Source organism: Mustela lutreola, chromosome 3, assembly GCF_030435805.1.
Source record: "Mustela lutreola isolate mMusLut2 chromosome 3, mMusLut2.pri, whole genome shotgun sequence".
Lineage (NCBI taxonomy): Eukaryota > Metazoa > Chordata > Mammalia > Carnivora > Mustelidae > Mustela > Mustela lutreola.
This window is the reverse complement of record NC_081292.1, coordinates 147,943,537-147,966,228: the sequence shown is the minus strand read 5'-3', so window position 1 is coordinate 147,966,228 and position 22,692 is coordinate 147,943,537. Positions and strand designations below refer to the sequence as shown.

General features: G+C 36.2%; 1 protein-coding gene across 1 annotated transcript; it reads left to right on the top strand.

Annotated features, from left to right (window-relative positions):
- Positions 1-475: 475 nt before the first annotated feature.
- LOC131827938 (uncharacterized) lies at positions 476-21,898 on the top strand. Its single transcript, XM_059168875.1, has 4 exons — positions 476-481; positions 13,305-13,727; positions 21,078-21,168; positions 21,669-21,898. Exons 1-4 carry the CDS (start codon positions 476-478, stop codon positions 21,896-21,898), a joined length of 750 nt encoding a protein of 249 aa, XP_059024858.1.
- Positions 21,899-22,692: the final 794 nt, after the last annotated feature.

Here is a 22,692-nt window from a genome sequence, read left to right as displayed (position 1 = left end):
GCTTTGTGCTAAATGACAGATATTGCCTGGTACCCAGGCTGCTTGGGATGATCCATAAAACATTTAATGACGATCTTCTTTTACTGCATACTAATTATCTACATCCTGCAGACAGTTTCCTGGGATGCTGCAAGATCAGTCCTTTGAGCACGGGATTTTGTTCTACAGAATTTGTAAACAAAAGTCATTTCAGTCAGCCTTTACCTGGTAAAACTTGTAAGCTGAGTACAAGCAGGGGTTATGGTCGAAAGTGCACTTCTCTCCTGCATGACTTACTAAATAATGTAGCTCCCAGAGCTAGCTATGAGAGATTTGGTGTCTTGTAACAGCTATCTAGCAGCGTATGTCCATCATGCTTGATGTTCATTAGTTAGATGAGATCAGTGAGTTAAAGAACTGTTAAATTTGTGTTTTCCTTTAATGATATGTAACTGTGGTAGCCGAGTCACAGGACAGGAACTTGACAGAAAAGGACATGGCGGTAAGAAAAGCTTATTGCAAATATACGACTTCATAAATTCTTGTAATGATTTGTCTTAGTGAGGTGCTTTGTCAGTTTGCTTAAAAAAATGTGGATGAGGAGATAAAAAAAAAACCAAATGCATTATTCCTATATTTTTCTCCATGTATATGAATTATGCATACATCTTCTTAGTGGGAAATTAATGTACTAATTTTGGATGTATTTTCAGAAAAAAAAACTAATGGAAAATCTGTTTTGAGGAGGTTACATTAGCCAGAAAAATTAATGGAATTGGCAACATTTACAGTTAAAGCTTTGGTTAGGTTTTTTTGTTTTTGTTTTGTTTTGTTTTGTTTTGTTTTTTTAATGTTGAAAATGCCATCCCTTTGAAATTCTTGACTCATTTCTTTCATGTTCTTATCGTGTAGATAGATGTTCAGCAACTGTCTGCCAAAGCTAATTTACAATTTTCTTCCCAAAAAAGATCATTTTTTTTTTCCCCAAACATTTTTAGTCACTACCTTTAGGATTTTTCTCTGGAAAAAAAAAAAAAAAAAAAAAAGGAGTGTTGTCTGAGAATATTTTTCAGTGACAACAAAAATACTAAATGCTTTATAATTGAAAAAGTAAGCAAAACAGAAAAATTAAATCACAATAATATTAGTGTTATAATTTTAACATTTGAGATACTTACTCTTTCAGAAAGGTGCTAGTTTAATGATTTCCTTAACCTTAACCTGCTTTCTGTGGTTGTAAGACTGAGGATTTCCTTGGCAGAGAATCTGGCTCAGTGACAACACAAATTTGGCAGGTTCCTGGAAACCTTTTGTTTTGTAGTTTGAAACTGCAGCTTGCTGATGTTGATACGCCCCACAATCTTTTTATGTTCTGTCATTTTGTTGGGGTCATTAGGTACTGTTTTAAAGGAAGCTAGCATTATATTTCAAAATATTTTTTCGCTTCCAGGCATATAGCTGTAGTTACCAAAGATGAGAAGCCCACTAAAAACACTTCTGTCCCACAATACATTTTTATTTTACTCTGATATCTCTTTTATTCCTAAGTTGATAGAGCCTTCATTTTGATTAACAAAAGTTTCATAGCTTTAGTTGGTATGAAAATTGTTAAATTATACCTGATTTTTTTTGCACATTATAGTCATGTTTAAAAGGCTTTCAGAAAATACTCTCATCACTGAGATGCAATGTTTAAGAGGACACTGGGTGTTGGGAAAGAGAGTACGCATAGAAACTGATAGAAATCATGTGAATGGAGACAGGCAGGAGACAGGCATCTGGTGATTTCTCACACACACAAAATAAATTGATTTATAACTGAAATAATAGTCCAAAACATCTCTGTCGTGGATCCTAGACCCTCTGCAGCGTGCTGTGCTTTCAGAACTTCAAAATAAATAGTAAATGATCAGATAAGTGTGAAACAGCTTTAAGTAAGCCCCTGGAGAGCTCTCTACCTGCCTGCATCTGGCGAAAGGCTTTCCATGCAGGTCGCTACAGGGAATACATTGAGGAGACTTCTCAAATTTTGGAGCTGAGTTTGTATTCTTTTCTGAAATGACTTTTGACTAGTTATTGGATTTTAAAGCAAAGGAAGCAAGAAAAACGATATCACTTGCAGTCAGTTTCAGGTATTTTTTATATATATGTACATAAAATATGAATATATATATATATATATATTTTTTTCATACAGAAACCACTGGAGGGGAAAAAATGGATCACATGCTGATTCTGGGGAGGGGTTGGTGGTGCTGTAATTTAAAACAGAGATGACTGTAGTAAACTGACTCTTAGGTTTCAATTACCTTCAGTGGTCATTCTCTGCTTAGTGAAAACTGAGAATATTGGAATTTGATGCTATAAATATTAGAGTAATGGGTGAGAAATTTAAAAATACCACAAAAACATCCATAATGGTTGTAAAAGGCACAATATTTTTCTTCCATGAAAGTTGGTTAACAGTTCAATGCTGCTGCAAATGGTATTTTTTTCATTCTTTGAATGTGTGGAAAAGTCAGTTGCCTCAAATCCCAATACAAAAATGCGATTATTTTCATTTTTTCAAATGTTTCCAGTTCTTAAGCACATGCATATATTTTGAAATAATGAAATGCATTCCCCTCTGTGCATTTCTGTGCTTAAGGTTATGTTGTAAATTTATTTTGACCTTTCTGTGTGTGCTTCAGACTTGCTAGTTCAGATGGCTTCATAAATTCATTGGGGGGTGATCCTATAATGTAATAAAGCATCCCTCTTGCTTTTAATTTTAGGGTTTTCCTTTTTTTTTTTTTAATGACTTTAAGAATGCTGCATGGTATATTTGCATAGAAAGAATGTTCTTCTATTAAATTTTTACTTTAGGATAAATTTCCCTTTTTGGAAATGTAGGCCAAAGATGTCAGCACTTTTGTCACTCTTGCCATCAATCAGGCAGTTTAAAACTTTCTACTTGCTATCATCTGTAATAATCCTACTTCTTCTATTTGGGAATGTGTTTCAAGTTGATAAATAACTCTGCTTTAAACTTGAGGCACTCTTAGTAGAAACGTCTACCAAAGCATGTCTTCAAATACAAGAAACAAGACTTATGACTTATAAGAATCCTTAATAAATCAGTCAGATGAGACTATTTACAAAGCTTGTTTAAAATTTGACTTAAGGGAAATTCAGTAGAACAGGAAAGCATTTGGTAATTTTTCTTTGCACCAGGAGTCACTCAAAGACTTAATTTTTCTTTGAGCACATTGGTCACTTGACATGCAAAATCATTGCTGTTCTTATTGTTTTATGATGTGGACCACAAAACTTACATTATTATTATAATTAGAAAGAGGCTAACTGCTACAATCATAGAGGCAAGAGGTAATTCTTAAAATAACAGAGATCACACCATATAAGAACAACTTTGTGAGAATCCAGTTTTTAATACAGCAACTTAACACAAATTTGTTAGCCTTTAGATAAGGCTTTTCTTTCCATCTGAAAACATTTCCCTCTACATACCTGATAATCTTCCAAAAGACCTAGCAGATCACCTGGCAGTGACATTAACTCCTGGTCTTGGAATCCTAATGTGAATATCAGTACATACATACATACAAAATCTTGGTTGGTTTTTTTTCCTGTCAGTGCATGCAAACAGTTGGTCTCTTTATTCTATTTATTTATTTATTTATTTATTATTTTATTTCTATTTATTCTCTCTATTCTCAAAGTATAGGTTTCATATCACCTTCCTCAAAATTACCTTGGACATTTATTAAATAATAAGCTATCACAACTTTGATAAAGTCAGGAATGCTTCTCTGAGTCATTAGCAGTAAGAGATTGTGGAACAGGAGAGGGAAGAGAACTGAGGCAGAAGGAAAAGTGTTTGCAAAGGTCCTGTGGGAGGAGAGGAAATAAGGAATGCATGAGACTAAAAGGACAGAGGGATTAAACCCTAGAGACAGAGGAACGATGGAGGGGAATCTTCTTTGAGATTCACTTACATTACCAAAACCATCCCCTAAGGAAGGAAAAATGCAGAGCTCATTTACTTAGGTTAAACCAAAACATTTTGTGTGCTATTTGTGACAGTGTGAAACAGCATGAATTTCTGGAGAAAGGCCAACATTGGTTGTGTAAAGCTCTGATGATCTTTTTTTTTCCTAAGTCATCAATGAGTCCAGTAGTCTCTATGGACATTTTTCAGTCTTACCCAACCTCGGCCTACCGTGCTACAACCTCAGTCCCAATGATTTGACGTAGTGATATCCTAACTTAGAAAAGACACTCACTTGACAGAGAAAAGTGACAGTCCAGAATTCTTGTACTCCCGTCATTCTTGAGCACTCCTCACCTGGGTGGCTACCTGAGGTGGTGGGCCCGACCCTGCACGCCCGGCAGCAGGCCTCTGGTTATGTGAACAGAAGTAAATCCTGCATGAATCCACATCTGTCTCATGATGTGTGAAAGAAGATGCTGTAACCAACTGGTGACCTTTGCAGCATGATCACAGCGAGATCACCTGTGCGGCCCCTTGGCATCTCTATTTCAACTCAGTTTTGTTTTTGTTGTTGTTGTTTTTTAATTAAAAACTTGTCAAATTCATGACTAGGTGAGACGAATAATCATTTTTACTGATATAGATATATGTATATATACATACTATACATATACATATATATACACACACATACTAGGAAGGAATCTGAGGCTTTGGCTTTGCTTTATGTTAACGTTTATCAAAATGACTCCAGTGGGAAAAAACATCTGAGGATGTTAAAGACAATTTATGATAAAAGAGTCTCTCATTAAGTAAATTTAGAACAACACTGAATTATTTGGGCTTCTTTTTCTCTGATTTTTCCCAACTTTAAATGTGGAAGTTCACAGTGTAGTTCTCTTCAGAAGGGGATGGATATTACATTTTTAAGTTTCACTTGTCTAAATAATTCTTGCTGTAATGTTTTTTGAAGACCATATGGAAGACAAGTTCAACAGGACACTTAGGAAAATGCTTCAACGGGACACTTTTGGGAAAAACTAATGTCACATTGGTTGTCATTCCCAAAGGACTTTGAGAAAAAGAGTTTTTGCCAACTGCACATTACACATCAGCACACTTGGTAATAAGGGGAACAGTAGCATGCATTGTCATGACAATATTAAAGATATGTATCCTTATGATCTACTGTTGGAATTAGATAGTATCTCTCTCTTATTAAGCAAGCATGTTATAGCAGGGTGCGTCCAGTCAAGAAATATAACCACACAACAGGTTAGACAGGGGAAATTTAATATGAAAATATAACCATTACAAAAAAGTGTAACCATAATATATAAGAAAACATTTTATGGTATCCTAGGGCTAAGGAAGAGTAACCAAGGAAGGACAAATTTACAAAGGGTTCAGACTTTGCTGGAGAAGGTGTGGTGCAGCCCCCAAAGGGCAGAGCACCTTGCTGATTTAGACAGGCTGGAGGTCCTCTAGAGTTTCTAGAAAGCAGGAGGCCACCCTCCAGGGTGCACACTGAACAGGGGATCTGCAACTTCCATGCACTGGAAGTCATAGCAACTATCTCAGCAAGAGGCATTCAGAGCATGGGGGCTATGCAGAGGATGACAGAGGGAGTAGCAGATCTGTGTTTATTTCCTGGGCCACAGGCAGGCTTGAAGAAGCAACCTCTGCTTTCTGTGACACCCTCCAGGTCAATGACAGTATAGGATTTATTCCATGTTGAGAAAGCTAGGAAAGATTAACCCCAGACCAAGGCTGTAAGATTATAGGGTGGCATTCTATCCCTGTGACTGGGCGGGCTCCACTGGATGTTCTCACATCATACAATCCCTGATACATTTCCTCGCAGGAAGTTGCAGAAAGCCTATTCCTCCTGCACTGACCCTCCAGCGCCCTCTACTGAGAAAGGTGAATATTGTACACACTTTAAAGGAGAAATAGTTGGGACGCCTGGGTGGCTCAGTTGGTTAAGCAGCTGCCTTCGGCTCAGGTCATGATCCCAGCGTCCTGGGATCGAGTCCCACATCGGGCTCCTTGCTCCGCAGGGAGCCTGCTTCTCAGTCTGACTCTGCCTTCCACTCTGTCTGCCTGTGCTCGCTCTCGCTCGCTCTCTCTGACAAATAAATAAAATCTTTAAAAAAAAATAAAAATAAAAAAAAAATAAAGGAGAAATAGTTAAAGGAATTCAGCATTTTATTGAGGAGCATGTGTCGAAGACTACACTGGGGGAGCTGAGAGGCAATCATTTGACAACTGACACAGATGTCATTTAATCATTCATAATGGTGGCCTCTGCAGCAGCGTGACTCACAGCCCTGTGTGCTGGTACTGCTGTTTATGTGTCTCACTAGGCCCTCTAAGTAGAATAAAACTTGGAGTGATTATCAAATGACTTGCATGTTTTATAACATCTTATTTTTAAGTAATCTAGATTTACAGAAAGTTGCCAAGGCTGTGCAGAGCGACCTAGCAATCACTACTTAGTTTCCTTCAAATGTGACATCTTATATGACTGTATAGTATAGCATCAACACTAGGAAATTAACATTTGACATGATATGTATATATAGTTTATATATGTATATATAGGGCATTTTATCCTCTGTAGTTGTTACATTTTTACTGTAGTTGTTAATTCTTAATTCTTTATAGTCATAGCAGTGGAGAGCAGAACATTGCCAAGCCCACTTCCCCAAAGGTCTCCCTTGTGCTACCTCTTCATAGTCATAACTACCTCGCCTTCCACATTCACAATCCTTGTTCAGCATATCTATAAACTGTCATTCAAGATTGTTATGTAAATATTTCAAGAATGTTATATAAAGGAAATCAAGTAGTATGTGATTTTTGCAGGTGGGAGGTGGTACAGAAGTGGTTTTATTTATAGCACAGGGACAGGACCTGTGGGCAAAAAGAGCTGCTGCCCCCACGATTGTGAGGGGTGGCTGGTTATATATACTATGTGGTTGGGGCTGGTAAAGAAAAGGGAGTTTTTCAAAAGGATTTTCATACGTTAAAGAAGACTCACACAATACTGGATACAGGAGGCCTTGGCATTGTCAAGTTAAGGTTGTTTTCCATCCAGCAAGGCATTAACATGAAGGTAGCTGGGAGCTTCCTGGAAAAACATTACACTCTGCCCGCTTCAAATATCTGTCAATGAGCTGCAGGTTCTAATAGCATTTAATTGTATCTGCATTTCCTTCTGGAGACTAGGTTATTTGATAGAAATTGTTCTTGTAGATTGGTAAGTCAACTAACAGATGATCCTTTCTACTCAAAGTTTATCTGTGTTGACCACATTGGATTCAGCTGCCTCCCCCACCACCTTTTTTTTTTTTTTTTAACTTGTCAGAGATTGAGAGAGAGAGAACACAAATAGGCAGAGAGGCAGGCAGAGGCAAAGAGAGAAGCAAGCTCCCTGCTGAGCAAGGAGCCCAATGCAGGACTTGATCCCAGGAACCTGGGATCATGACCTAAGCAGAAGGCACCGGCTTAACCAACTGAGCCACTCAGGCATCCCAAGCTGCCTCTCCCATTTGTAACTCCCCTATACATTCTCCAACTGACCAATATTGACCCATAGGTGGGTACATCTCTATGCCCCTATTCAATAGTATATGATCTTCTGAGCTTGGCTTTTTTTCTCAGCGTAGTATCATTTCATATACAGTTGGAAAATGGTTCTTATGTTCTTTGAAATCGCTAGCTTTTCACTGATGTTTTTAGATCATTTAAATTTTCTGTAATAATTGATATTATTGGGGCGCCTGGGTGGCTCAGTTGTTAAGTGTCTGCCTTTGGCTCAGGTCATGATCCCAGAGTCTTGGGATCGAGCCCCACATCGGGCTCCCGGCTCAGTAGGGAGCCTGCTTCTCCCTCTCACACTCCCCCTGCTTGTGTTCCCTCTCTCACTGTCTCTCTCTGTCAAATAAATAAAATCTTTAAAAAAATAAATAAATAAAAATTTTAAAAATTTGATATTATTATTATTTTTAATTGATAACCGTGACATTTCAGTTTGTTTTACCTTAGTTTTCCCTGGGTTTTTATTTGTTTGTTTCCTTTTCTCTGATTTCTGTGAGTTACTTGACTATTTCTTAGAATCCATTTTGATTTATGGTTTTTTTTTTTCTTTTTAACATATCACACACATGCTGGAATTTTTTAGTGATTTCTGAGATACCACGTTGTTTATGTATAACTTATCACAGTCTGTTGGTGTCAGTGTTTTGCCAGTTGGAGTGAAATGTAGAAACTTTACCTCTTATTCCTTTACTGTTCCTAATTTATAATGATATTGTTTAAATAACTCCTCTACATATACTGAACCATATTGAACAATGTTGTGCTTTTGCTTCAGCCATCAACCATAGACTAGGAAATTTAAGAAGAGAAAGTCTAGTGTATTTAAACATGATTTTTAAAATCTTTTTATTTTTCTTTCTTCCTCATGTCCCAAAATTCTTTTATAATTTTCTTTGTATTTTAAGAACTCCTTTAACCATTCTTTTAGGGCAAATTTGGTGGTAATGAATTCTTTTAGTTTTTCTTCAGCTGAATGTCATTTTTCTTTCATTCCTAGAAGGATAATTTTCATAAAAATGGAATTTAGGGTTGGTAGTTATTTTCTTTTAGCACCTGAAAAATACTGTGACTCTTTCTCTTGGCCTCCACAATTTCTGATGAGACGTCCACTGCTATTTAAATTGTACCCCCCACCCAACCCAGGTAAGGTGTCATTTCCTTCATACTGCCTTCAAATTTTTTTTTTTAAATTTTGTTTCCTGAAATTGTATTTTGATGTGTCTTGGTGGTTAGCTCAGCTTTTTTAATCCATAGGTTCATGTCTTTTGCCAAATTTGGGTAATTTCCAGACAGGATTTCTTTGACTAGTTTGTTAGTACCACCATCTTTCTCTTCTTCTTCTGGGACTTCAGTGACATGAATGTTAGATCTATGTTATGATCTCTGGCTCTTAAAGTCCTATTATTTTTTTCTTTTTTTCAATGTATTTTCTTTATGTTGTTTACACTGGGTAATTTCTAACATTCTATATTCAAATTCATTGATATTTTTCTTTTGTCCTTTCCATTCACCATCCAGTGAATTTTGTTACTGGTTATGCATATATCTCAACTGTAAAATTTCCATTTGATTAATCTTTATATCTCCTAAGATTTTTCCATAGTTAAAAAAAATTTCAAGAATGTTTGTAATTACTCATGGCAATGATTTTATGATGACCAATTTAAAATTCAGGGGTTTCCAGATATCCGAGTCATGTCAGTGTTGATGTTTTTGAATGTTTTTCGCCTTCGAATTGGGTTTTCCTGGTCCTTAATATGACCAGTGATGTTCAGTTATATCCTGGACATTTGGCAAGTTATGTTATAAACTTTGAATCTTACTTATGAAGGGAGGTTTATTATTTTCAAGTGGGAGTAGAAGTCCAGTTTCCCCAGTTAATCTCCTTTGACTCCTAGGAGAAGAGTGATCCATTACTGTTAGGTGGCACTGAGATTTCACTGATATCAACCTGGTTTCCACTCCCCACCCTCAACCCCAGCATTATTGCTCTCTTTGAGTGTTCCACCAACACCATTGTTGGAAGAGAAACCTTACCAACATGATGGTGAAAGCTGTAGCTGCCAACTCTGTGCTCTCTGATATAAGCAAAGAAGGGAAGAAGGAGAAATATCTCATGACCTCTTTGTAGTGCCAAACTACATGATCCTCACAAGGCCTTCACTGACACACTGGAGAGAGTTCTTACTATCGTGGAGCAGGGATGAAAATCCTGCCTCCTCACTCAGTCTTCTCTGACACCATTATAGTGGTAGGAGGTTGGAGGAGACAACAAGGAGCAAAGTTGGTCTTTTTCAGGGTGTTTGTGATAAATATATAATGATCTTTGTCTCTAGTGCCTGGCACATAACTCCTAAAACTCTTGGAATCTCTGGAGTGAGAAGAGTGTCTTTCGTATGGTAATGAGATGACTGGTAGATGGGATCCTATATTGCTTTATGATAGGGATTGTTTACCAGAAAGACAAAAAAATGGTTAGAGAGTTAGAACTTTTAACCACAGCCCTGACCTCTAAGGAGGGGAAAGGAGCTGGAGATTGCGTTAATTGCCAATGGCCAATGATTTAATCAATCATGCCTATAATGAAACCTCCATAAAATCCCCTAATAACCTCCATAAAACCCCTCCATAAAATCTAACCCAGAAGTTCTGGGTTGGTGAACACATCAGGGTTCTGAGAGAGCGGTGCTCTAGGAGAGGGCATGGAAGTCCTGTACTACCCACCTCATATCTTACACAACGTATATCTTCCACTTCACTATTCCTAAGTTACATCCCTTATAATGAATGGGTAAGTAAAGTGCCATCCTAATTCTGTGAATCATTTTAACAAATCCAACCTGATAGAGGGATCATAGGAACCCTCAACTGTTAGCCAATTGGTCAGAAGTATTAGTGGCAACCTGGGGCCTTGTGACTGGTCCCTGAGGTGGGGTCCATGTCAGGAGCCTGAGATCTTCATATTTAAAATCTGGGCTAATGCCAGGTGGCTAGTCACAGGACACCTACTTAGAATCCAGAGAGCTGGACAATTGGTTGATGCAGGGAAAGAAAACCTCACACATACGCATGTGTCATGAGCAAAAATAGCTCTATAGTTACCTGGGGTATGGCAATCATGGTCTAAAATTTTTTGTCGTGCTAAGTTGCCTCATTTCCTGTTTCTTTGGATAGTGAGGTTTTTCTTGGGGAAGTTCCTCTGTTTCCATAAGGAGTTATTGAGTTACTGTCTCTTTTAGCAACTAGTTCTGGCTATATAAGGCTGAAAGAAAACTCATGGAATTCACCACAATATTGCTCCTTAAATCTCAAAGTACTGGGCACCTTGGTGGCTCAGTGGGTTAAGGCCTCTGCCTTTGGCTCAGGTCATTGTGCTGGGGTCCTGGGATGGAGCCCCACATTGGGCTGTCTGCTCAGCAGGGGGTCTATTTCCCTTCCTTTCTCTCTCTCTCTCTGCCTGCCTCTCTGCCTCCTTTTGATCTGTCTGTCAAATTAAACAAACAAACAAACAAAACAAAACAAAACCTCAAAGTATCTAGGCAGTCTGCCTTCTCTCTATCTTTCAAAGTCCTCTTATGTTGTGTTTTATATATAATTTCCAGGGGTTTTAGCCATATTTAGTAGGAAGGAAGAGAAAATTATGTCTATTCCATCTTTATCCAGAATCAGAAGTTCCCAATCAGTTTTAAATATAAGATTTTTCTCCTATAGGAGGAAAAAATTGGTTTTCCTCCCTACTTGGCAATTTTTTTTTTCTTCCTGGATTTCTGTTCCTAATTCTGCAAGGTTGGCTCAGGAACAATTCTTTCATTAAATAACCTCACAAGGTCACCATCACCAGCTGTGACAATGTCTCAGTCATTCCCTTGCTAATAAACTCTTTTCCGAAGTCCATTTACACATGAGTCACAGACATTTCCAGCATATGTTGATTAGATTCTCAGCATATGCTGATCAGTTTTCCAAACAGATATTCAGGTCTTGTTGAATGCTACTGTTTTTTGAAATTTTTTTTATAACAAATGACTAATCCAAACTTATTAACTAGCAATATTACTAAAGCCAAATTTTCCAGTCTGTTCAGTCTGTGGGTTTGTGGCTTAAAATATCTTCATCCTTTTTCCAAGCACTCCTTTGTGGGAGGCTCATGTGTAGCATAAATATCTGAGAGATTCAAATGATGTTTTAGCAAAAGATAGGGCACAGAATGGAATTAAGAGCTATTGGGTGAGAGTGTCTAATATACCCTGGAAGTTTTATATACATTATCTAATGTATTTTTCTTTCTTTTTTTTTTAATTTTTTATTTTTTATAAACATATATTTTTATCCCCAGAGGTACAGGTCTGTGAATCACCAGGTTTACACACTTCACAGCACTCACTTTTGCAAAGTCTCACTATTCATGAAACCCAACTTGAGTTTGAACTCCTGCTGTAAGTAGAGCTAGCCAGCAGTCCATGAACCATTAGGAGACCATTAGATCAATTTAGTGGGTAGCAAGTTTTGTTTTGTTTTTTTAAAGTAAAGGATTTCAGAGAGGAATACATCACCAGATAGTTCACATAGTAAAAAAGACAGTATTTAATGAAAGCATAAATTTGTTTCTGATTTTTTTTAATTTATATTGTATATGTGCTGAGTCCTAATGCACAGAATATGTTTTATAATGTGGTTTACAGTCAAAGAAGTCTGGAGCCATTGTATTAGGTGACTTTTTGAGAGGTTTCCAGGCCTTCATCTAAGTGGGATTCTGTTAATACTTTTCCAGGAAAATTCATCATCCCTCAAGAGCAAAATTTATTTGTTTATTAAAAATTTTATTTTTTAAAGCCTCAAATTTGTAGTGTAGAATCTCTGGATTAGAATGGAAAGTAGCTGTTACTATGGCAAAAATTTATGCTACCGTGTAATTCTTTCTCTGGGATTTGTATTTGTATGTGTAGGTTTGTTTCTGGTAAGGGTGTATTTTGCCATTTGATTTTTTTTTTCCCCTAATTCACCATGGAACTCTAAAACAAGGTGAAATTCTAATCAGGTTCACAATGAGATGTGAATTGAATGCGAAAATTAGGTTCCGGTGGTTAAAAGGGTGGGTCTGGAGTCACACAGATGCATTTCAAATCCAGACTCTGTCACTCAGAACACTGGACAAATTACTTCTCAGTTTCCTTACCTGGAAAATAATCATCATAGTAGCAACCTATTCATTGTGGTGATGTTGAGATTAAAATTACATATATATATATATGTAATTATTATCAAAGGCATTATAACAAAAACTTAATAACTGTTAGCTATTAGTCTATTACTTCTCAAGTTAAGACATTTGCGGAAACCAGTAATTTCAAAAGAAGTCCTGAACTGTTAGAGGCAGGAAATGAACCTTTTTATTTCATATTAGACTTGTTAAATTGCTCTTTTCTCAGAATATACTAAACAATGAATGAACATTATGTAAATAAGTGTGGGGTGATTTTACATAGAAAAGAGAATGAAATCATGTCTTCCTAGTTTTTGTCTCTTTATTTTCAAATGTCCATGGCTGTACAAATCAGTCCTCTCTGTAACCTAAGTTAACCGACATACTTTGGTCAAGTCAAGAGCCAGAAATTATATAGCAAAGCTGGATTTCTCCACTCTCCTACAAACCCCAAGAGTTGGCACTCATTTTGAAAATGACTCCCATGTCTGAGTGTATCTTTGATGAAAGATACTTTTGATATTGCAGGACAACCTGGAGCCATCCATGTTCCCCATACAGAAGGGCTCCCTGATCCTCCTGAGGCAGAAATGGGAATCCAGTGATTACCAGAAAAGTGAATGTTGCCCTGGGGGCAGTCGTTGCAGGCTCTTCCAGCCTCCAGAAAAAAAATTGCTTGAACCCAAAGGAGAAGTAGTGTCAGCATATGGACCTGCAGATCCCCCTAGTCTGCCCCACGGTGTAGAAGAGGCCTTGAATGCGGAGCCTGATGGGAAGGACCCCGATGACAAGAGTGACAACTCCAGGGAATCTGGCTGGCCTGAAGTGCTGAAGGAGGATTCCTTGACTGGTCGGCGCAGGATCGAGCGCTTCTCCATTGCCCTTGATGAGCTGAGAAGTGTGTTTGAGGCTCCCAGGAGTGTGAACAGACCAGCTGAGTACTGCCAAAAGGTAAGAATTGAGAGTTGAAATTTATAGTTGACAAGCTAGGCAGCTTGCCTATCCTGCCACTTACTTCTAAGCATGTACTGGAGTGTGTGTGTGTGCGTGTGTGTTTCTCCTCACCTGTACTCTAGACATGTCTTGAAGCAACCGTGTAATGCTGTGTGAAATATGGCTTCCTCTATCATTGACTTCCTCTATGGTCTGTTCCAGTAGGGGCTCGACCTCCTTTCAGTCCCACGAAAACAGCTTTGATGGGCTATTTCTTTTCGTACATGCCTTGTTTCCATAACTAGGTTATAAGTTCCTTAGAGGCAGGGGCAATTTCTAACCACTCTTTGTATTTCAGACATCTAACAAATGGTGCTGTGTTTAGCTGGAGCTCAGAGAGGATTATCAATAATGGTGTTGAAATGGAACAAGTGAGGGCTTTGGAACCACAGTGAACCAGATTTTAATCCTAAAACCTGCCATTTACTTCTGTAGTTGCATGACACTTAACCTTGAGAATACACATGTCTTAATCTGCTGCTTTTCAGGGATATTGTGAGGATTATTGATACTATATTTAAACTACTAGGCATGGAGTCTGGAATGTTTTGTGGGAGGTGATGATCATGGTTCAGTGATGGTGGTGTGCCATCATGTCACATAGGAAACAAATCTATTAACTAAAGAAGACATTTAATCAAATGCAGGAAGATTAGCAACATTATTAATGAAGACCACATTTGTGCTTCTGTTTTCAATTAAAAGTAGCTACTGTTTAAACTGGAAGTGCTTTAATTTATTGCACCCATCAGGGCCCTTATGTAAGAGATTATAGTTAATTTAATAAAGAATTACTAAATGATCTCAGGTTTTCCGATTGGAAGCAAACTCTATCTTTGTTAATATTTTTTATCTAGTGACACTAATCAGAAAGGTACAGTCCTACCCTTCTTAATAGATAATTAGCACTCACAGGATTCACAGAAATAGAAAATTTTCCAAAATAAATTATTTTGCTAATACTTGTTCCCAGTTTTCCTATTGGGATATATTTAGTATTTACAATGAGACTATTCTTGTACCTCAAATAACCCTACTTGATTTATTGTAAATATAGAATATGAAGTTATATTTATGAATGAGGTTGTGTTAAAACTAGAGCATTTCTCAAAAATGCAACTACTTGCCAATCCCTAATTTGAGAACTTTCTTGACTTCCTTTTTATTATACAAGCAAAATCCTTTTCGCTTGTAGTTTTATAATATCTTTTAGTTGGATGCCTAGGGATTGGGGTTTACCTGACATAGATATTTACAATGTCACTTATTTTTTGCATTAACAAATTAAAGAAAGTAAAGCCATAGAAAGGGTTTCTATTGAACACCTATTGATTTTAGTGTAACAATTTTGGACATTAACTTAAGATAATTGATAAAAGAAATGGCCAAAAGTAGAAAAAATAATCTTTATAAATTATGTAATATAACTTATCTCATCTGGAGTAGAGGTAAATGTAAGAGTAAAAAAATGAAGTATTAATAAGGGTTTCTGTTTGACATGTGAGGTTATTTCTATTGATATGGTATGTGATTTTGGATCTAGTGTCCACAAAAATAATCGTGGAAATTAACTGATATATGAAAATGAACACTTAAGTAAAAATGAAATTTGGTTAGCATGTTTAATATACTTTATTCTAGGTATTCTATGATACTATGTGATAAAATGTTATTTCTTTAAATGTATGAAACATGGATTGTACATTTAGAAATTTCTCATCGACAACAGATACACATGATTTTTAGAATCTGTTTACATAAATGAGTATTATGAATGTCCACAAAATCCTATATGAATTTCAAAAAGAATTATATATAAATTTCATATGACTTCTTAACAAGCCCCCCCCCCCAAAAAAAAATAGAAAGAGAGAGAGAGGGCAGTGAGGAATTACCTGGCTTTCTTCTAATGGATTATTTTGTACGTCATTAGACATGTGAAAAGAATCCTAGTTCAACTCAATTTGAAATTGTATATTTCACACCAAAACATAGTAATTATGTACAAATCAACCATTTGTTTCTATAGATCTTTTTCTTCCTTTTTAGTTCAATTTTGTTATTATTATAAAGTAATGAGGTAATATTTATTTGCATGAATATGCAAAAATATTTTAGTTACTTTTTAGCTATGATACTTATAAGGCTCTTTGTTTAGATTTTGGTGATGTGGAGAAAGTTATTCAGTGTTTATGATATTAAAAGCAAGGACAGAAAAGTTCTTGCAATTTAGTAAATCATCTCAATAACAAATAGTACATTTCAATGCTGCTGTAGAAGGAAACTCTTCAGCAATAGGTACTTTTTAAGAAAAATTGTATGAAATTATTGGGGTTCAGTGTAGAAATGTGGAATTGTTTAAAATGTGGAATATTTTTATATATGGATGTGTATTTGCAGATATACACATATATTTGTTTAAAGTGTCTTCAACAAAAATCAAAGTCCATCTTTTCAGTATATCCTAGTTTCATAGTTCTTTACTTAATAGCCCTTTGCAAATACTGCATTTTTTTCTTTTTTTTTTTTTTTTTTTACAAATTGAAAGTTGATGGCAACCTGGGATTAAACAAGTCTATAAGTACCATTTTTCCAACAGCATTTGCTCATGTCTCTATATCACATTTTGGTAATTTTTGAAATATTGTAAACTTTTTCATTGTTATTTTGTCAGGGTTATCTGTGGTCAGGGATTATGGGCTTGCTGAGACAATGGTTAGTGTTTTTTAGGAAGAAAGTATTTTTAATTAAGATATTAATTTTTAATTAAGGTATTATTTTAGGCATAGTGCTATTGCATGCTTTGAAAACTATAGTATGGTATTAATATAACTTTTATATGCACTGGAGAATCAAAAAAATTATTTGACTTGCTTTATTGCAATTCTCATTTTGTTGCAGTGGTCTGGAACCAAGCCAGCTATATCTCCGAGATATGCTTATATTTATTTATAACTGTTCATTTAAGGATTGTTCTGTTTAGAAAAATATTTGGGTTTTTTTTGTTTGTTTGTTTGTTTTAAAGATTTTATTTATTTGGCAGAGAGAAATCACAAGTAGATGAAGAGGCAGGCAAAGAGAGAGAGAGGGAAGCAGGCTCTCTGCTGAGCAGGGAGCCCGATGTGGGACTCGATCCCAGGACTCTGAGATCATGACCTGAGCCGAAGGCAGCGGCTTAACCCACTGAGCCACCCAGGCGCCCAGAAAAATATTTGTTAATTGAGAAAAAGAAAACCATAAGAGTCAATATTTTTTTCTTGAAGTGGTCAAGCTCATTTAAAAATGGTATCAATCCCTCATATATTCAGAGTATCCAGAGCTTTTTAAAAAAATAATTTATCATAATATGATTGCAGTAGAAAATGAATGAGAAATTCTTAAAATAATTTTGTCTGATGACATTTTATAAATTCCAAAGAGACATAACCTTTTGTTACCATTTCTAAAACACCCTTTAAAACTAACTTGAAATGAATTTTTAAACTGAAGGTTTTTATGCTCATAAGGCAGACTGTAATTCACACAGAAATGAATTCACATAGGTATTATTCCAAATAAATGTTATAGAACAGGATTTTAAAAGAGTTTTGAAGAACAGTAGAATTTTAAGATCATTAATCTTGGAATGAATGACATACCTTGCAACACTAAGAAATTGTTATTATATAAGACAGTGTATCAGTTAGCACTTACCATGTAACAAATTACCCCAACATTAGCAGCTTGAAACAGTAAGCCTTTAATATTGTTTACAAGTCTCTCCTGCATCTATGGTCAGTTGCCAAGTCATCTGGGGTCTGACTCTTTAGGATGGCTATAGAGCTGGGACAACTCAGCTCTGCCTCCTGTGGTCCATCTTGCTTCAGTGGGTTGCCCAGATTTATGTACATGCCATAGGAGTTTCAAGAAAGAAAGTAGAACAGCATAAGGCCTCTGGAAGCCTGTATTCAGAACTTACACATCGCTTCTCTATATTCTATTTGTCAAAATAGTCACGGGATTAACAATGTGCTAAAGTAGACATGATGGGAGGAATTGCAAACTCACACTACAAGGTAAATGGATATAAGAAAAGAAATAATTATGGCCACTTTGCAGACAGTCGGCCATTGGCAAGTTTATTTAAATCCATTCAAGAATCAAAACGTTTTAATATATCATGAATTAATGCAAATATCAGGAGGAGAGTCTAACGCAAAAAAGATTGATGTTGACAACTAGTTGCCAACAAAACTTCTGTCTTTCTCTTCTCTTTGAGTCAATCCACTAGACTGATAGTAGTTACTGTTCAAGGTAGAATACTGGCCTCCCAAAGATGTCCACTTCTCTTAATCCCCAGAATCTGTGAATGTTTTACCTGATGTGGCCAAAGGGACTTTGAAAATGAGATTAAGTTAAGGAACTTGAGCTGCAAAGATTTTTCTGAATTATCCCAGGTGAAAACAGGGTCTTTATAAGAGGGAGGCAGGAATGTCAGAGTGAAAGAGAGTCAGAGAAGGAGTTATGATGCTAGAGAGAGGTAGGAAGGATGCAAGGCCATGACTCAAGGAGTGTGGGCAACCTCTAGAAATTGGAAAAGGCAAGGAAATCAGCTCCCCTCTAGGGCATCCATAAGGAACGTAGACCTACAGACACCTTGACCTTAGTACAGTGAAACTTATTTCAGACTTTGATCACCAGAATTATAAGATAATTTGTATAGTTTTAAATAAGTAAGTTTGTGAAAATTTGTTACAGAATAATTAGAAAACTAATACAATTATTTTATAGGATCCTCAAACATTGTTAAAAATGGTTAGTTCATATGTGATTTTGGACTTTTTTCTGTTCTTCTCCAATGAATATATTCCCATATTTCAAAATTAGATCTTTGATGTCATTCTATTTGTAGTTGATGATATGAATGCTTGTGATGTTATCAGAAACATCAATATATTTTAATTTGGGGTGATCTGTATTTGATAGGAATACCTCATCACTTAAAAGGTGAATTGACCAGAAGAAGAAGGAGTTTGGCAAAGGAGGGAAAGAGAGGGAGAAAGAGAAAAAATATTATAAAGGAACAAATAAACACTAAAACTTTGTGGGATACACTTGTTTCCATTCTTGTTACTTCTGTGGCTGATAAAGTTTCTGTGGAGTATATGTGCAATTTTTAAATAAAACCAATTAAGCTCTACCTAGTCAGTTCAGAACATCATTTAGATTAACTTAGAGTGGAAAAAGATGGTATAAGTTCCTCCTTTTTTCTTCCAAGCTCCCAGTTGTCCATAGAACTGGGACAGTGAGACCAGTGAATAAGCTGCCCTCAAGGGATCCCACAGAAATCAGGAATTTCTTGATTCAATTAATTAATTTTGACTTTTCCTATTCATGTCTTTAGACTCCAAATGGTTAATGATCTGATTTTTCACAGTAGGTTACTTAAATGACTCATGTGGTCATTAGGTCATATGGTCACATGTTTTTTATGCACAGTTGTAATCTTTCTCAAAAACCCCACTCACTTGTGCAATCATGTTGAATTTACCTAATGCCCAAAGAAAATATTTCTATCTTTTACTTAAGCCCCTCCGGTTGACAAAGACCATTCATACATGACATGGACTAAAAAAAAAAACAAAACAAAAGCATAATTACTACATTTTAGTTGTGCTGTTTCATAATGCATTGGTCCAATCTATTGTATAATTGAAGGCTTGGATGAGAATACGAAGACACAAGGCTAAGGGACTATGGAACTACATGGGCATCAGTGACGAAACAGGATATAAATCATTAAATATGGTATAGTTTCTAGAGTATGTTATTTTCATTCCCTCCAATAATCAAAGCCTCTGGCTTTTCATTTAATGGCTAGTTTGTCATTTCCTACTTTTAGTTTTGCATAAAATCAGACCTTTGAAAGTACAGGTGAATCATGATTGCAGTTTGGCTCCCACTACAAAATCACCCCATGAGATGCTTAAAGTTTCATTTGCTCCAGAAAGCCAGGCATGTGGGGACTATGGGATTAATCGAATCGAATCGAATCGAATCTCAGAGCAGGAAAGTTTCTTTTCAAGCAGTTCCCTGTCACAGCCTTCTGACTATCTCCCACCCTCCTCTCTAATCAGTGTTCCTGAGATAATTTCTGTCAAGCTTGACTTTTTTTGTAAAATCACTTAACAGGACAGAGGTTTTTACAGTTTTGAAAAGTATTACTGAAAAAAAATCTGTCCACCAAACTAAAAATAGCTAAATATTTTTTTTTTCCTATGGGAAACATTTTAAAGGTCCTTGAAGAAATAAAGTATTTTTTCTTTGCCTGAAAAATGGGCAAGTAGTTTATTTTGTAGAACTGAAGTAAATGTTTTAATGAAAAAGATCATTACTTTTTTTATTGGGAATATATGGAATCATAATTTTCATTTCCGCATAGAATATAGGAACATAATATTTGGTGACAAAGCATCAGCTGAAAGCCTTGGCTCAGCTACTTCTCCATCATATAAACTTGAGTGAATTATTTCACCTCATTAATCCTTAATTTTCACATCTATAAAATGAGGAAATTAATACAGCACAAGATTTTTCTGAAGATAAAGTTATATACTACCTGATGGAGAAGAGGTATTTAAGTGGTAGCACCACATAAAATTTCAGAAATTGTACCACTGTAGCACCACGGGTATTTTTTCTATTTTGTCTTCTCTAGCATCACTTCTGTAACTTAACACATGCCTTTGGGAAATTATTTAATCTCAGTGACTTCTGTTTTCTTACCTAGAAAGGTAGAGGCTTACACTCTATGGTTTGTAAAAATAAAAAGGTGCTTTGGGCAAAGAAGTTTTTATTTCAGACACTAGGGTTTCTGATAACACCCTAGTCTTTTACACAGACCCCACACAGAAGGGTTTTCATTGAATATTCAGTACAGCAAATGCTAATGAAACTTTCCAACCTCATTTTGAGTTATAACCTCATTTTGAGATGATGAGACAAAGGACAATAATCTGTTAAATTATAGTTTTGAAAGCTTTGTTGAAACGCTAAACAGAGACACAGTGTCCTTTCCAGTTAATAGAGACAGTTACTGCCATTTAGGGAATCCAAATCCAAATCCAAGAGAGATGAAGCTTACATGTTATAAAAGTGTTTATTGTATTTACATCCACACACACACACAAAGAAGAAACTTCAAAGTTACCACGAGGATAGGAATGTTTCATTTCATGCAATTTTTTCTCAGTGGTGTAATTTGCTTTCATTTGAAATAATATTAGTACTTTGTTCTTTTTACCCATTTTTACGTTTATTATCTTACAGTCTGTTGTCCAGTGCTTTATGTTAGCTGGGGGGAGCAGGCAGCTCTGTGATCTGATGGTAAATTTAAAGCTGGCCTTAAAGATGTCTAGAAGTAATCGCCATGTCTTCTCATTCTTGTCTCACAGTGATTTAGGTGGTCACAATATGACATTGTTAAAAAAAATAGTTCCAGTAACCACAGTAAGTTGGTAAACAATATTGACTCACCTTCATCTGGGAAAACTTTTGTCGGTTTATGGGTGGCATTCTTTGACATTTTACTTGGATGACTAGTGAGAGTTTTCACCCTTGTGTTATAGGAATATTGATGTTAGCTCTGCTGCCTGTGTTGTGAACCCACTATTTTTTTGCTCATCCTAAATATCTCCAGATATTTACCCAACATTTCTATTTACTGACTGAATTAATTCAATGAGCCCCATGTATGATTCTCTTTGCCCTTCCCTGTTCTCCCTGTGCTGATTTTCATACGTGATCATATTCTTGTGGAGAATCCTCTCACTATAAGGATAAGTTAAAGGGGAAATAAAGAAAATAAATTGATAAAACTCATTAAAAAGGATGATTAAAAGAATTTTGGACTTTCTTCAGAGCCTTTGAACTCCATCAAGAGCCATGAAGATGATGTTCCTGTCCTGAAAGTCCACCAGCAACCCAAGGGCTATCCTGAAATAAGTCAGCATAGGAATTCCTTTGACAATACCCTGAGAGATAAACTTCCATTTACTGTGGAGAAACCTGGAAGAAACCGACTTAACAAGAGATTAGAGTCAGTATCACCAGTAACAAGACATCCTGATATCATGTACCTCCTGATGTGATAAACTGTGCAGGGCAAAGCATCACCCCTGTGGTGTCCTTGTCAACATTATGATTTTAATTTAATCATGAAAAAAACATCAGATAGATCCATGAGAGGGGATTCTATAAAACAGCTGGTCATGACTTCAAAAGTATAAGGCCTTGTTGGAAAAGTACTGAGAAACTGCCATAGACTGGAGATGACCTAATAGACATCACAACTGAAGGGAGGATAAGGTTGCCCATTGAAAATTGGACCATCAAAGAGGGCATTAGAGGGAAAGTAGGTAAAATTCTAATAAGGTCTGATTACTTCCCGATTTCAAAATCGTACTGTGTTTAAAGGGGGTCTGGGTGGCTCAGTGGGTTAAACCTCTGCCTTCGGCTCAGGTCATGATCTCAGGGTCCTGGGATCGAGCCCCACATCAGACTCTCTGCCCATCTCTGATGGATCTCAGCCTGCTTCTCCCCCTCTCTCTGATTACTTGTGATCTCTCTCTTTCTCTGTCAAGTAAATAAATAAAATCTTTTTTAAAAAAAAGATATTAACATTAGAGAAAGCTGGACAATTGGTATATGAGAATTCTCTGTAGTATTATAACATTTCAATAAGTCTAAAGTTACTTCAAAATAAAAAGTTAAATAATTGTTTTGATCTTTGTTGAGGCCTTAGCACTGTGGAGTGGAGGATCATGGTCTCTTTTGTTTGAGTTTTTCCAAACCTAACAGATTATTATTTTATATTCGCTTGTAGAATGTAGTCCTTAGCTTCACACCCTTATACTTCTAAAACCTTGAATGTTTCAGTCATTTC

What these genes read in the sequence shown, in the direction of transcription:
- LOC131827938 (XM_059168875.1), top strand. An exon ending in CAGCTGAGTACTGCCAAAAG is followed by an intron (nt 13,728 to 21,077) that starts GTAAGAATTGAG and finishes ATTATCTTACAG; the next exon opens with TCTGTTGTCCAGTGCTTTAT. An exon ending in GGCCTTAAAGATGTCTAGAA is followed by an intron (nt 21,169 to 21,668) that starts GTAATCGCCATG and finishes GACTTTCTTCAG; the next exon opens with AGCCTTTGAACTCCATCAAG.